This window comes from Thalassophryne amazonica, chromosome 1 (genome assembly GCF_902500255.1).
Source record: "Thalassophryne amazonica chromosome 1, fThaAma1.1, whole genome shotgun sequence".
Classification (NCBI taxonomy): domain Eukaryota; kingdom Metazoa; phylum Chordata; class Actinopteri; order Batrachoidiformes; family Batrachoididae; genus Thalassophryne; species Thalassophryne amazonica.
Window position 1 is genome coordinate 173,732,619 of NC_047103.1, and position 17,089 is coordinate 173,749,707.

Below are 17,089 nucleotides of genomic sequence, written 5' to 3' on the forward strand. Positions count from 1 at the left end.
TAGATCCACAGTAATTACACCCATGCGCTTATTTTCCAAGAAATTATCTCCTGCAGAATGTAATTATAACATAGGTGAACAAGAACTGTTGGTGGTTAAAGTGGCCTTGGAGGAGTGGTGCCATTGGCTTGAGGGGGCACAAGTGGCATTCTTGGTATGAACTGATCACAAAAATTTAGAGTATTTGAGCTCAGCTAAACGGTTAAATTCTAGGCAGGCTCGTTGGGCTATTTTCTTTAGCTGTTTCAATTTTGTACTGCCATAACACCCTGGATCCAAAAATGGCAAACCGGATGCACTCTCCCGACAAGGAGATCCTTCTGTTGCTCTGTCTGAGCCAAGTACAATCCTTCCTGAGTCTTGTTTTGTCTCTGCCATTACCTGGGATATTGAGACTAAAGTTTGTTCTGCCGTGCGTGACATACCCATTCCTCTGGGGTGTCCTAAGGGTACCTGTGTCCAGGCATCAAGAATACCATATGCATTGTTCAGGAGAGGTTTTGGTGGCCTTGCCTGCTTTCCGATATCACCGATTACGTCAAGGCGTGCCACACTTGTGCTATGCATAAATCTTTCACTCACTCACCGTCTGGTAAACTCCTGCCTTTGTCCGTTCTGACGAGAACTTGGTCACACATTACCCTTGACTTTGTCACAGGCCTTCTGCCTTCTAAGGGCAATACAGTAATATTAACAGTTGTTGATCGTCTTTCTAAAATGGCCCATTTCGTGCCCTTGCCAACATTACCTCCCACCAAAGAGACCGCTGAAGTTTTGTTGACTCGCGTTTTCAAATTGCATGGTATCCCACAGGACATAATCTCTGATCAAGGGCCTCAATTTGTATCTTGATTTTGGAAGGAGTTCTGTCATCTGCTGAGGGTCACCTCCAGCCTAACCTTGGGATACCACCCACAAGCAAACGGACAAACTGAAAGAGTCAATCAAGAGTTGGAAAAGGGCCTGCGTATCCGTGCTTCTCAGCATCCGGCCACCTGAGCCTCACAGTTAGTGTGGCTTGAACTAGCGCATAACTGCTTGCCATCTGCATCCACAGGCTACTCCCCGTTTCATGTGTCACATGGATTTCAACCATCTTTGTTCTGCCCCACACTTGAAGTCTCGGGTGCCCTCTGCCTTGTCCCTCATCCTTCGATGCCGACAAACCTGGGAGTGGGCCCATCAGGCTCCTCAGCGTTCGTCGGTCCCTTATAAAACTGCAGCCGATAGGAAGAGGTCTTCAGCACCAGCCTACACTCCGGGTCAGAAAGTCTGGATCTCCACTCGCCACCTGCCCATCCATGGACTCCCCAGGAAGCTCATTCCCAGGTTCGTTGGTCCATTCCCCATCTCTAAAGTGATTAACCCTGTTTCAGTCCATCTACTTTTGCCCAGGTCCATGAAGATACACCTCACCTTCCACGTCAGCCATGTAAAGTCTGTCCACACTAGCCTTTGTGCACTCTGGCCGTTCCCCCACCTGCCGCCCAGTTTGTGTGTGGTGGCCGGGTTTCTCTGTTCGGCGCCTCCTGGGATCTTGGCGGCATAGGAGGGGGTGCAGTACCTGGTGGACTGGGAGGGGTATGGGCCAGAGGAACGGTCCTGGATCCGCTCCCGCTTCATTCTGGACCCGGACCTTATCACGGACTTTCATGCTCAGCATCCTGATTCCCCTGGGCAGTCAGGAGTTGGCCCTTGGGGGGGGGGGGGGGGGGGGGGGAGTCTTGTCATGCTTTGTACCTGTGCTCAATGTCATGCCATGTTTAGTTTAGGTTTTTATGGTTTTCCCTGTGCTGGGTTTTTCCTGCTTGCTCTTTTTCTGTCCCTATCTCTCTTGTCTGTCTCTCTTGGTGCTTGGTGGTGGGCGCTGCACTCTGCTTGGGCCACATCCTGTTATGGATCTTTCCACACACCTGTTTCTAATCTGCATCTCATCACCTGGGTGTATTTATGTCCCACTGTCACTACTCCTTCGCCAGATCATTGCGCCTTGTGCCTTCGCTTCCAGCTCTGTGTTCCATGTTTCCAAATCCTGCTACCATCTTGTGTTTTGACCACCTGCCTGCTTGTATCGCCAATGCCGTACGCCTGATGTTTTTGATCTGCTTGCTTATTTTGGACTGCCTTGCTGTGTACCAGACCCCAATGAATCTTTCAGTAAACGCTTTATGAACCAGAGCTACTGTGTCAAGTCCTGCAATTGTGTCGAGATGTTTTTGTCCATCAAACCTGATACAGTTCCCTGGGACAGGATGACCCTGATCCCGATGTCGGAGGCATCAATCGCCACGATGAACTGGCCGTCCGGGTCCAGCTGGATTAATATGAGATCTGACGAGAAACGATGTTTGAGAGTATTAATGTCAGGCTTGGGCTTGGTCCTGTTTTTTATGTCCCTGCTCAAGTATTTTCTTGTGTTTTGGATTGTCTTTATGCTCTTGTTGGGATTTTGCCTGCTTGGGTCTTTTCTGTCTCTATTTCTCTTGTCTGTCTCTTCTGGCGGTTGGTGGTGGGTGTCTCTCTCTCTCCCTTTCCACACTCACCTGTTCTCAATTTGCAGCTTATCACTTGGGTGTTCTTATAAGGTTAATTTTGCTCTGCTCCTTCGTCAGATTGATGTGCTCTATGCCTTCTTTCCGGCTCTGTATCTACTGTTCTCGACCTGCTTGCCCCCCGTCTTTATTGACCACGCGATTGCCTGATGCTCTTGATTTTGTTTATCTTGTTGGACTGCCTACCTGTGTACTGGACCCTGGTTGCCGGCCCAGTAAGCCGCTTTTACTTACAGAGCTTTGAGTCTGAGTCCTGCATTTGCGTCCTGCCACAACTGTTAACCAGTCGTGATAGATCAATCTGGCCAATGATGGATGCAGTGGACTCGTCTCCCTTCCAGAATGCAGTACACCACCACAGTAGGCAGCTAGATGAGCAAGAGGACTGGCTCGCCGCTCTCAGTACCGGTTTCAGCAAGCTTGCACAATGACAAGATGCCTTCATGTCTTTTGTGAGTACTCAAATGGAACTCCAAGCTCAACATTCAGGCAGGCCCAGACCTGGCAATAGGCAGCACCAGCCAGCCCTCCCCTAATCCTCTGGCCACCCTACAGGCTTACGTAGCTGAGTCCGCCCCCTGCACTCAGCTCTCCTGCCTGGAGCAATTCTCCTGAGAGACTGGTGATGTCCTGCCATTCATAACTCAGAGCGAACTGCATTATGAATTAATGTCATCTATGTTTCCGTCAGACAAGACCAAGATAGTATACATGATCTTGAATCTTTCCGGCAGGGCTGTAGCATGGGCAACAGGAGAGTGGAGCTGTCAGGCGCCATCTTGCTCCTTCCTTCCTCCTGGCTTTCACAACAGCCTTACAGCAGCTATTTCAGCATACGTCTCCGGGGCATGAGGTGGCGCACTCACTTCTGAGGCTAAAGCAGGGTACTCACCGGGAGGCAGATCATGCTGTTGATTTCCGGGTCCTTGCCACCAAGAGTGAGTGGAATCCAGCTGCCCTCATTGACGCCTTCTACCAGGGACTGGCTCCCGATGTCCAGTAACAGCTCATTCCCATCGACCTTCCCCAGGATTTGGATGAGCTGATTGCCCTCGCCATCCAGATCGACTGGTGCCTATCGGAGTGATCGTGCCGTGAGCCTCGTTATGCACCTCGACGCACCGTTACGCCTAACTCTGGACCATCAAGCACCCACCGCACCGACATCGAGCCTACATGTCAGGGACCCAAAGAACCCATGCAGCTGGGCCAAACATGGCTGTCCCAGGAGGAATGTTGCCACAGACATGACAACAGACTTTGTTTCTACTGTAGACAATTGGGTCATCTGGTCTCTTGTCCAGTCAGGGGTGCCGCTGTGAGGTCTCAGGCATCCGTGCGGGTGAGTCACAGTTCAGTTTTCACCTCAACTTCTCAGACACCGACATCAAGCCTACACATCAGGGACCCAAAGAACCCATGCATTTTTGGAGTGTTAGAGGACAAGTTGGGACATGCCTATCTCGGCTTTCAGTGGCTTACCAGTCGAGTGAGTATAAGAGAAATTGTGGAGAGCTGGGCACTCAAAAACGGAGGTGTTCTTTCTCTCGCTCCATCAGCGAATCCGTCGTGACGCGCGAAGCCTCCGCGCGGCTTTCCATGACAAAATCGCTTGTTAAAAGTGAAATCTGCCGGAAAATGGCTGATGTCCAGCTCTTGTGATAACCAGAGAAATGCACACGACGGTCCCGGCTCCACACAGCCATCTGTTTAGAAATGATGTGGTGGTTTCTGCCTCTCGATGGTGACTCGGAGCGCAGCGCGCCATGCGCCATTGTGGGCCATCCTTAAAGCTGTAGTAACACTCCTTATTCTCTGTGAAGCCCGTAAAATTTTCACCGAAAGCCAGATAAATTTTTCGAATGGTTTCCAGCTGCCTGTCTCTAACAGTTTCTGAAAAAATTCTGATGGAACAAAGCCCAAATCATTCCGCCATTTCCTCGCAATGAAAAAACGACGAGGGGGGTGGACCAGTGCTCACTCAAAGCCTGCCCACAGGCGAATGATGCAACCGACAGGTGTGAAAAAACTCACACATGCGCACGAAGGTTCAAGCTTGCCTGACGTAAAAACATATGAATCAAATCCATATATTTTTTGCATAAAATAAAAAGGTCGGATACTTTTCTCACAGACCTCGTATTAAAGTCAAGAACTGGTACCCGCTGCTGCAGATGTCGTCTGCCTTTGAGTTGCTAGAGGGCGCCAGTTATTTTTACTAAGCTGGATCTCTGAACCGCATATCATTTAGTCAGGATCAAACAAGGGGATGAATGGAAAACTGCGTTCAATACCCCTACCGGTCACTATGAGTACCTTGTGATGCCTTTTGGGCTTACCAACGCACCGACTGTGTTCCAGAACCTAGTTAATGACGTTTTATGAGAGTTCCTTAACAAGTTTGTTTTTGTATATTTAGACAATATTCTAATTTTCTCGCCAGACCTTGAAACAAACACCCGGCACGTTCGGACCGTGTTACAAACCCTGCTTCATAACGATCTATATGTCAAGGCAGAAAAGTGCGAATTTCATATGTCAACTATATCTTTCCTGGGTTTTGTCATTGCTGAAGGGAAGATTCAAATGGACCCAGACAAGGTGGTGGCAGTGTGGGACTGGGCAGAGCCCAGTAGTCAGAAAGAGGTTCATAGGTTTTTAGGGTTCACTAACTTCTACCGAAAATTAATCCGTAATTTTACCTCAGTTGCTGTACCCCTTTACAATGTGACCTCGTCTCTCCGGGTGTTCAAGTGTACTCCGGAATGTGATGAGGCCTTTGGGGTTCTAAAGAAGCAGTTTTCAGCTTCCCCGGTACTACTTCCTGACCCCGCACGGCAGCTTGTGGTTGAGGTCGATGCTTCAGATATCGGTGTGAACACGATCCTGTCTCAATTGAGTCCCACAGACAGACGGCTACATCTGTGTGCCTATCTGTCTCATAACTACGGCATCAGTGACCGTGAACTTCTGGCAGTTAAAGTGGCCTTGGAGGAGTGGCAACACTGGCTTAAGGGGGCACAAATTACATTTCTTGTGTACACTGATCATAAGAACCAAGCTTATTTACGCACAGCAAAATGCCTGTCAAGCTCGGTGGGCAATTTTCTTTAGTGGGTTCAATTTTGTCCTCGCGTATCAACCCGTGTCTAAGAACGGCAAACCAGACGCATTGTCCAGAGATATTGTCACTGTGATTCTAACAGTTGTAGTTCGCCTCTCCAAAATGTGTGACTTTGTGCCTTTGATGAAACTGCCTTCTGCTAAAGAACTTGCAGAGAAAATGCTTACACATGTTTTCCATCTCTATGGCTCGCCGCAAGACATTGTCTCTGACTGGGGTCTACAGTTTATTTCTGGATTTTGGAGAGAGTTCTGCCATCTCCTCGGGGCCATCTCTAGCCTTATGTCCGGGTACAATCTCCAGGCTAACGGTCAGTCAGAACCTTTAAATAAAGAGTTGGAAAAGGGTCTCAAAATTCTATGTTCACAGCATCCATCCACTTGGTCCTCACAACTATCCTGGATAGAATTAGCTCACAACAGTTTCCCGTCAGCTTCCTCTGGGTTTTCTCCATTCCGTGTAGTTTACAGTCATCAGCCTTCTCTGTTCTCTCCCATAGTCCTTTGTTCCCTGGTTCCATCTGCCCTCAGTTTAATCATCAGATGCCAACGAACCTGGGAGTGGGCTCGGCGAGCTCTGGGTCGCACTTAAGCCCTTTACAAGGCGGCCGCCAACCATAAATGGTCTGCTGCACCCGCTTATTCTGTGGGACAGAAGGTTTGGTTGTCCACCCGTCACTTGCCGCTCCGTGGGGTTCCGCGTAAAATGGCTCCCAGGTTCATTGGTTCCTTCCCCGTGTCTAAGATAATTAATCCTGTTTCCATACGACTTCGGTTAACTCTGTCTATGCGTATTCATCTCACATTTCATGTCAGTCACGTCAAACTTGTCAGGACTAGCCCTTTGTGCCCTCCGGCTGTTCCCCCACCTCCCTCCCGGTTTGTGGATGGGGGCCGGTGTTTTCTGTGCGACGCTTCTGACTTTGCGTTACCGGGGCCACAGCTTTCAGTAGCTGGTTGATTGGGAGGGGTACGGTTCTGAGGAGTGGTTGTGGGTCCCCTCTCGTTTTATTTTGGAACCTGGTCTTGTTCGTGCTTTTCATTTGTCTTACCCTGGTGCTTCTGGGCCGTCTGGGGCCCAGGGGGGAGGCATACTGTCAGGCTTGGGCTTGGTCCTGTTTTATGTCCCTGCTCAAGTATTTTCTTGTGTTTTGGACTGTCTATCTGTTTGTTTATGCTCTTGGGATTTTGCCTGCTTGGGTCTTTTCTGTCTCTTTTCTCTTGTCTGTCTCCTTTGGCTCTTGGTGGTGGGTGTCTTTCTCTCTCCCTGGCCACGCCCCCTTCTGGTGCTTTACTACATCCTGTAGGAGTCCCACAGGAATCCAGTGACCCGTAGGATTCCTGAAAAAATGTCACCCTCTATTTTGAACACAAACATCCAAAAATGATACAATATCACTCTCACTCATCTTCAACCACTTAGTCCAATTAAGGGTCATGGGGGCTGGAGCCTATCCCAGCAGTTATAGAGTGTGAGGCGGGGTTCACCCAGGACAGGATGCCAGTCTGTCACAGGGACACAAACAGACAAATAAACACAATCACACCCACTCGCACACCTACAGACAATTTAAAAATTCCAATCCACGTAACCCACATGTCTTTGAACGTGGGAGGAAACCGGAGCACCCGGAGGAAAGCCATGCAAACACAGGGAGAACATGCAAACTCCACATATAAAGGCCACAGGCAGGAATTGAACCCATGACCTTCTCAATGTGAGGCAACAGTGCTAACCACTAATCCACTGTGCTGCGATGATACAATATAATAACAATAATATATGACACCATCTAAGATCTTCTCCAAAAGGATACAATCCAGTCTGATATCCATCACTGTGTCTCTGTGGCCATCAGGAGTCCAGGCTTCGATTTGGAGCTGCTAACTCCTATGTGAGCCTAGAGAAGTTGGGTGACGGCACTTATGCTGAAGTCTACAAGGGAATCAGCAGGTCAGTATCAGCAGATTAGGGACTGAGGTTACTGAGGATTGGCTCAAGTTTCTGATGTTTAAATCAGTATATTTATATTGCACCAAATCACAACACAAGTCGCCGCAAGCTACTTCACAAGGATAAAGGCAAACCTTATCAACCCCCTGAACAAACACGTAGGCGACAGTGATAAAAAAAAAAAAACTTGCTTGCGGAAGAAACCTGAAGCAGACCAGACTCAGGGGGGGCGACCCCATCTTAGACCAAATTGACAACAACAAAAATGACATAAAGTACAACAAAGAATAATCAAACGTACAAAGCAAAAACAGAAAAAAGCCTGGTCCTCAGCAATTGTTCAAAAAAAATCTCAGATGGCAAGAATGTTAATGTTACAACCTTATTCCAAAATGGATTTTTTTTTCCTCATAATTCCACGCACAATACCCCAAAAATGACAACGTGAAAAAGGTTTTTTGAGATTTTTGCAAATTTATTAAAAATAAAAAACAAGATTAGATTAGATAGAACTTTATTAATCCCTTGGGAAGACTCCCTCAGGGAAATTGAGGTTCCAGCAGCACTGTATAGCAGCACAAAGGGAAAGAAGCACACAAAGCATCAAAAGTGAAAGTAAAAAAGCAATTTGCAAATATAAATGCCAGACATACTGATCGCGACTGCTTTGCTGGCTACTATTGTTCCTCTCCTTCCCATCATCTGTCTTCCTGTTACCGCTCAAATGTACATAAGTATTCACAGTCTTTGACATGAAGCTCTAAATTGAGCTCAGGTACTTCCTGTTTCCACTGATCATCCTGGGGTTTGTTTGTACAGTTTAACTGGAGTCCACCTGGGGTAAATTCAGTTGATTTGACATGATTTGGAAAGACACACACCTGTCTACATATAAGGTCCCACAGTTGACAGTCAGAGCACAAACCAAGCATGAAGTCAAAGGAATTGTCTCTAGACCTCAGAGACAGGATTGTCTGGAGGCACAAATCTGGGGAAGGGAACAGAAACATTTCTGCTGCTTTGAAGGTCCCAATGAGCACAGTGGCTTCCATCATCTGTAAATGGAAGAAGTTCAGATCCACCAGGACTCTTCCTAGAGCTGGACGCCCGTCTAAACTGAAGGATGAGGGGAGAAGGACCTTAGTCAGGGAGGTGACCAAGAACCCGATGGTCACTCTGTCAGAGCTCCAGCATTCCTCTGTGGAGAGAGGAGAACCTTCCAGAAGGACAACCATCTCTGTGTGGGAGTATGGCCTTTTATTAATCTAGTTTATCATTAACTCATTGAGTGCCAGCCATTTTCAAAGTTCAGAACATCCCAGTGCCAGGATTTCTTCAGCATTTGAGTGTTTTTTCAAGACCCATAGAAAATTGAGTTCTATGTCCGTGTCAACAACAAACATACCACAAGAAAAGAAAAGAGAAGAAAAGAAATTGGCTTGCGGGGCGTTACTATCGGAAAAGACGCGCTTTAGAGTCAATGGCATTGAGTGAGTTAATATTGCGTGTTTATGGTTCGTTTTGTTTGCTGTGTGTTGTACTTTTTTGTATGTATTTTATTTTTGCTGTGTTTTGGGGACATATGAGTTGTGTTCAGGCCACACCCACTCTTCCCACGGACCTCCGAGGAACAAGCGAGTGCACCTGCTAATCAGGAAATTAGCGGTAAGAGTGTAAAAGACAATGAGCAGGAGACGAGGAGGAGAAGAGCAAGTAGAGGAGACGTGTGTGTGGCTGCAGGCACACACGGGCAGCTCTGAGAGAGGGTTAAACCTGGGGCAAATGTGTGGAGGCAGAGGCTGGGGCAGAGGACGAGTCTGAGCGGGAGGAGCTGCTGAGGTTGGCAAGTGGGAGATGAGACGGCGGGCGTGAGGAGTGCAGCCAAGAGGACGGGTCCGGAGAAATCAGACACAAGGCTTGTTGTGTGTGTACTGGGCAGCTGACTGAGAGCTGCCCAGACCCGGTAAGTGCCGTCGACAAGGGGAAGGTTGTTCCATCGACAGTTCCCTCGATACGCCCCCACTGGTAGCTCTGTTTCCTTGACAGGCCCATGGAAGTGGTAGAGGCGCAGCAGAAGGAAGTTTATGGAGCCACGCTACCCACGGAGCCAGATGGACACGTGGGATTTCACCCTGGTGTATTTTTAGATATTTATTTGGTTTTAACCCTAACCTCCGCTATTTTTACTAGACACTTTAAGAATATTCAATATAATGGTGGACTGCAGACACCAATCCTTGTATTTTATTTTTCCATTGTAATTAAATATATTTAAACTTTTTATTCTCTTGGTTTTAATTCACTGCTCACCCCTGTTTTATGGAACCTGTGTTTTAATTGGGTCCTAGCCCCTCTCTAGGTGGCGTTGAGAGCAACATTTTTATTATAATTTTAGTTTCAGAACATATTCTAGTCCCCACTTGGCTACATCTGCAGCAATCCACCAATCAGGCCTGTATAGTAGAGTGTCCAGACAGAAGCTACTCCTTAGTAAAAGACACATGGCAGCCCACCTGGAGTTTGACAAAAGACACCTGAAGGACTCTCAGACCAGGAGAAACTAAATTCTCTTTGGCGTCATGTTTGGAAGAAACCAGGCACCTACAGTGAAGCATGGTGGTGGCAGCATCATGCTGTGGGGATGTTTTTCAGTAGCAGGAACTGGGAGACTAGTCAGGATTGAGGGAAAGATGAATGCAGCAATGTACAGAGACATCCTGGATGAAAACCTGCTCCAGAGCGCTCTGACCTCAGACTGGGGTGACGGTTCATCTTTCAGCAGGACAATGACCCTAAACACAGCCAAGATATCAAAGGAGTGTCTTCAGGACAACTCTGTGAATGTCCTTGAGTGGCCCAGCCAGAGCCCAGACCTGACATCTCTGAAGAGATCTGAAAATGTCTGTGCACCAACACTCCCCATCCAACCTGATGGAGCTTGAGAGGTGCTGCAAAGAGGAATGGACCAAACTGCCCGAAGATAGGTGCACCAAGCTTGTGGCATCATATTCAAGAAGACTTGAGGCTGGAATTGCTGCCAAAGGTTCATCAACAAAGTATTGATCAAAGGCTGTGAATACTTATGGACACATGATTTCTTAGATTTTTTTTTATTATTTTTGAATAAATTTGCAAAAAAACAAAAATTTTTGAGGGAAAAAAATAACTTAATCCATTTTGGAATCAGGCTGTAACATAACAAAACGTGGTGCTGTGAATACTTTCTGGATCCACTGTAGAATAGTTATATCATGTGATGACTCAGTTACCAGTGATAAGCACTTTAAGGTGTCTGTGATCTACTGAAGGGTCATGTCCAGAAAGTGATGCTAAAATATCAGGCAGTCTGGCACTAAATTAATTCATGGTTGAGGAATGTGCTGCTGAGATGATCGTTATGTATCTCATTCCAGTGGACAGGATAGTAAACTGTAAACTTGATAAGTGAGTGATCAGAGTCAGAATCAAATTTATTACCAAGTTTTCACATACAAGGAATCTGATCTGGTGTTATTGGTGCATAAACAACAAAAAGAAAAGGAAAAATGCTTCTATAAGAAGCAGGCCTGGCGCCAGAAAAAAATATTAAGGGGGCGATGAGTTTATCACGGGGGCGGGATTGCCCCCCCCCCCCAAAAAAAGTGTGCACCGGAGGGGACGTGCCTCTGAGCGTGCGTAATGAATTGGGTGCGTTCGTGGAAAGCTCGTGAATTTAGGCTTCACCGTTGTAAGAGACTGACTGAGTAAGAGTGAAGAGCGATGACAGTATTTTTAAAATTATTATTTGAACGTATAGACCCTCGGTCTCCTGCATACCACAAAACCAAACCAACAACTGATCTGAGAAACGACACGAGACAGTAAATTAACCCCACATACAGTCCTCCATCACAAGCGCAAACACAGCACAATTGGGCATGTGCACCACTCCATGGCACAGAGCCCAACTACGCATGCAGTCACAAAGTTCTTCTGAAAAACTGGAGCGATCTGAATTCGGTTGGATGAATATGAGTGTGTGTGTGGAGACAATTCACCTCGTTCACAACGTGACAGAACTTAACGATGCGCTGTTACACGCAACAACACGGAACACTATTCTTGACCGTGCGTAATGGTTCCTCATAATTCTCCAGCAACACGTGCCATTAATCATAACGTGTGGTAACAGGTTGCAGCAGTTCCTGAGGACACCTGACGCCTCTGCCCTGAATCATCACATTCGTGATCAGCGGCCAAGAATGTGCACTTCGTGGCATTCGTGACTTGTCGTCGTTCTGTGTAAACGCAGCATTAACACCCTCCCCAAGTGAGTCGTGCTGCATGATCTGCCTTTTACTTGGTGGACTTGACGAATCCCAGGAACTCCAGCTCTGACACTGCTTGAATAAATCGAGCGTGCTTTAGTTCGTCCACCTTGCCATAATCGCTGGACTCAGGATCTTTGCCCTCTGCCACACTGACAAGCGCAACCCTCAACCTATCAAATCGCTTGAACACAGACACACGCCATATCCATTTGTTTTAAAATTAATTACTTTAGTTAATTAATTTGGTTTATTTGTTAAATACGTGATATTATTGAATAACTAATATTTTGCTATATTTTCCAGTATTTCTTTTTCTTTCTTTTTTATTTTTTTGATAACTCTCACATCCGAGGGGGCGGGGTTGATGACATGAGGGGGCGTCGCCCCCAAGTGCCCCCTCGTGGCGCCGGGTCTGGTAAGAAGTAAGAGTCAAATAAACAAATAAGCAAATAGGCAAAAGTATGTTCACTGTTAAATAAATATAACACAGTGGAATTTATGCTGTGCAAAGGCATGTGATTGGTGTGCAGATGTACAGGAGCTTTCAGTGCAGGGACGACCATCTGTACTTTGTGGAAGTGGGGGGGGGGAAATTGGGGGTCACTGGCTTTATTTAGCTGCAGAAGAAGCTGTTTTTGTGTCTTGAGGTTTTAGTCCTGATGGACCTCAGCTATCTGCCAGAGGGGAGGGTGACAAAACGTTTGTGTCCTGGGTGAGAGGGATCGACATCTATCTTCCCTGCTCACCTCAGGGCCCTGGAGGAGTTCAGGTCCTGTAGGGATGGCAGACTGCAGTCGATCACCTTCTCTGCTGCGTGGATGACATGCTGCAGTCTGCTCCTGTCCTTAGCAGTGGCAGCATCCTCTGGAACCCCTCCTCCATCACTGTCTAGATGATGGACTCAGTGATGGCAGTGTAGAAATTCACCATCATTGTTTTCAGCAGGTTGAACTTCCTTAGCTGCTGCAGGAAGTACAACCTTTGATCTGCTCTGTTTTTGAGAGAGCTGATGTTCAGCTCCCACTTGAGGTCCTGGGTGATGGTGATCCCCAGGTAACGGAAGGACTCCACAATGGTGACTGGGGAGTCACACAGGTGATGGGGCCAGCCGGGACTGGGTTATTTCTGAAGTCAACAACCAACTCCACTAGTAACGATACACAAAAATCACAGTTTAGTACGTACCTTGGTTTTGAGGTCACGGTTCAGTTCATTTTCGGTACAGTATGGGACCAAAATGCAAAACCTAAATTTGTTTGTTGTTTAAACCAACAATTTATTGTAACATTATACAAACAGGAAAATAAAACAATTGCAAAGTGCTGCCTGGTAATAAGTTAAATAAAATGTTCTCAAATAAACAACAAATGTATGAAATATTATAAAAAATAAATTCCTAGTAAACAGCTTTTAACAAAACTTTTTCACAAGTAAAGAACAGCACAATGGTTCCAGCATGAAGCCCTGTTCAATTTTATTCAACCTTCATATTTTTTGCCAGAAAAATTAACTTGTCCAAAACTGTCACACTCTATAAGGAATTTTTTAAGAGAATTAATGTTAAAGAATCCCTGTACTTTTGTGCAATCTCTTTATATTAACTGTCCGTTTAATGTTTGTTAATATATCTTTTATAATAAAGTTTTGAAAACAAAAGCATTGTGGGAGAGGAAAAAAAAAGTGAGTAAAACCACCTTAAAAATATTTAGAACCCCAAATAAACTTGATTCTTGTTTTCTTTATTTATTTTGTCCTTAAATTGGCCATCACTTATTAAAATAAAATAACTTCTCAAGGTCAGGGCTTCTCAAAGTCTGGGGACTATTTAATCACAGCGCAGCAAACGAGGTCCGTAGGCTGAGAGAGTCCGAGCGAGGAGGATTGTAGGTATCCCTTCACTCAGTGCTTTACAGGCTAGAGGTGGGCGATACTGGGAATTTTCATATTGATCCAATACCAAGTAAATACAGGCCCAGTGTCGCCGATATCGATACCTTTTCATATTTAAGCTTCATAGATCCAAAGGATCCAAAAGACAGAAAAGATAGAATTTCACCAAACGTATGTTGCAACAAAATACTTTATCACAATCAACATTTTTGTTCAAAAAAATATCACTCAACACAACTTAAAACAAAATCTCCTGAGGTAGAGGGCTGAAGTTGGCAACACTGAATGTAAACACATGCAACACAAACTCACCCATGAACAACCCTGGACCGAACCAAATGTCCCGAACCAAAACGGTTCAATACAAATACATATACTGTTACACCCTTAAACTCCACTGTCTTGAGGGTGTTGAGCTCCAGATTGTTCTGTTTGCACCAGGACACCAGGTGATCGATCTCCCATCTGTAGGTAGACTTGTCCCCATAAGTCCAATGAGGGTTGTAATGTCCGCAAACTTCAGGAGGTTCACAGGCTGGTGGCTGGAGGTACAGCTGTTGGTGTACAGGGAGAAGAGTAGAGGGGAAAGAACCCAGTGTTGGGGGGATCCAGTGCTGATGGACAGTGTGTTGGAGACATGCTCCCCCAGCTTCACATGCTGCCTCCTGTTGGACAGGAAGTCAGTGATCCACCTGCAGGTGGAGTCAGGCACATCAAGCTGAGAGACCTTTTCCTGCAGTAGGGCCGGGATGATCGTGTTGAAAGCAGAGCTGAAGTCCACAAACAGAATCTTCTTGTAGGTTCCTGGGGGTTCCTGGTTACGTTATGGCAGAGTGCCCCCCCATCTCACCTCTCGTGTTAGGTGAACCACGCTGCACAGGGGGAGGGGGGAATCATTCAATGTTTGGAGGAGGAGGTGGTCGAAACAGAGTAAGACATAATCATGGATAGGAAACGATCAAAGCCATCAGGTGCCCAATTTTGAAAGAAAAAGAAAGAAGAAAAGGAGAAACGAGCAAAGTAAAAGGTATGTATTGATTTACGTATTCACGCAGCTTCACAGTCCTTTAAACAGTGTTTCATAGCGAAGCAAAGACTGCAGCGAAACGAGACGAGTCATTGGATAAATGCTGGGCTTTGTCCCGCCCATCAGACGCTCAGCGTCTCTGGGGGTCTATGGGGCAGTGGGCGGGCCTCGGCCGGCCCGGACGCTCAGCTTCTGCATGATGATTGGATGATCTGTCTGAGGCTGAATCCCTTTTTGATTGACAGCGAAATGAGCGAATCAGCGATCTTTTGGTGTAAACATCCGTGGGAGCATTTTCATTCTGTTTTGAGTTAACCGGAGACTTTCCTAATCCTCTTAGCGGCATTTTCTTTGTTAAAAACGACTAGCGACAAATCAAGCTTCTATTTCTGGTGTGTTTTTGTAGCTGCTTGTGTTTGCAGACTGACTTCTATCACTCTTTCTGTCTTCTATCTCAGTTTCTGTTCCTACCGAGCAGCGGGTGCTGCTGAGCTCCTCCACCGTCACAAAGCGCTCACAGGCGGACAAACTTCACACGAGCCTCGCGCCAGTCCCAGCTAGCTCGCTAGCTGGGTAGCAAGCTGCACATGATGGCAGCCAATTTGAATGTTGTGGATTTTGGTGAAGCCATTTGATAGTCTTCCTTATGAAGAAGCCGTGGCTGCTGTCATGACTTCAGCTCTCAATGGTTTGCAGGCCAAAGTTAAAGCAACAGCCCCCAGGTCAATGTTTGTGCATTGCTCTGCTCACAGACTGAATCTGGTTCTGTCTCAGGGGGCTAAATGCAGAATATTTTTTGCATCACTCTCTGGGTTTGTCACATTTTTCTCTAAATCCACAAAGAGGATGTCTTTTCTTGAGTCTGCAGGCTGCTCAAGGTTGCCCAGAAATGCTCCTACTGGATGGAATTTCACATCACGGATAGTGAGCACTGTGGAAAACAATTATGATGCCTCCTGCAAACTTTTGTATATAGACTGTTTTCCTCTTACTTCTTTTTCACTTCTTGTTATTTATGACAAATTATTGTGGTTTGCCATTTTTGCCTTTAAAGAGTGTTAACTTCTTCACTTGTTGCTTCCTGTTACTTATGATACACAATAGTGTTTGTTATTTCTTCTTATGTGTACATTAATGGGTATAGAATTTACCTCTGTCGTTAGTTCATTTATTTATGATACATGATTGCGTTTTACCATTTTTGCCACTTTAATGTATAGGGGTTTTTTTTGTACATTTTTTGTCACTTCATGGTATTCTGTAATATACAGATTAACTTCTTTTGTTATTTATATGGTGCGACTTTATTGGAGGTTTAAATCTTGTTCATTATGGTGAATGTTACTCTATGATAATGCAAAGTGCACTCTGTTGGTAAAACTGAATGACGTGCAATATTTTGACCATCAGGTGGCGCTGTAGTGCAGTTGTGCTTTCTTAAATACCTGTACTGTACATAGTTGTAATATGAAGTCACTGAGTCTTTTGTTTTTTTATGTTCAAAAACTTTATGGAAGTAATTATTGTTTATCTTTGTGTTTGTTATTGCAGTAGACATTAAAACCGGAAATTTGTTCTTGAAAATAGCTGTTGTGAGTTAATTTGTGGGATTGTGGGTGTTCTGGACGAAGTTAGTGTTTTCATGGGTGGTGGGGCGGAGGGAGGTGGTGGCCACGTTAGTGTGCGCGGTGGGGGAGGGGGGGGGCACGCAGGGGGTTTCGCCCGGGGAGTAAATCACTCTAGGACCGCCACTGTTCTGACACCACCCTGGGAGTTTCACCCAGGGAATTAGACAATTTGAGTAACTTCAATTTAAGATACACAGGTTCATTGCAAATGAGATAGAAGTGATTCCCAAAACACAAAACAAGAATTTATTAACAATAAGATTTCTAGTTAAAAAGACAAATTTATAAGTACTAATTTAAAACACTACTGTTCATAGCCACATGAGGGCACCCTTGCATCATGCAGCCCGGCAGGACACACAGCTGTCAGACTGAAACTGTCAGTTTTCCACACTGAGCATAAAGCCGCTACAGCAAACGGAACATCCACCGGCCTCACAAGATGAAATCTTCCAGCAGAGCACCAAAGCAAAGCAGCAGGGCCTCCTTCCACAGCTTGGTCCAAAATCCTACATTTTAAACAGATAAATATAAATAACAAATATCTGAAAGAGGAGCTAAACTTCGCGCTATACATACCGAAACGTCCGTCACAGCAGTCAGCT

The 17,089-nt window shown here is 45.9% G+C and overlaps 1 protein-coding gene across 1 annotated transcript in view; it reads left to right on the forward strand.

Moving 5' to 3' along the window:
• Positions 1-17,089, forward strand: part of cdk15 (cyclin-dependent kinase 15) — an 86,720-nt gene that overhangs the window by 41,246 nt on the left and 28,385 nt on the right. Inside the window, exon 3 of the mRNA XM_034182243.1 lies at positions 7,535-7,629. Coding sequence (XP_034038134.1) covers positions 7,535-7,629 — 95 coding nt within the window. The remainder of the gene's footprint in view (positions 1-7,534; positions 7,630-17,089) is intronic.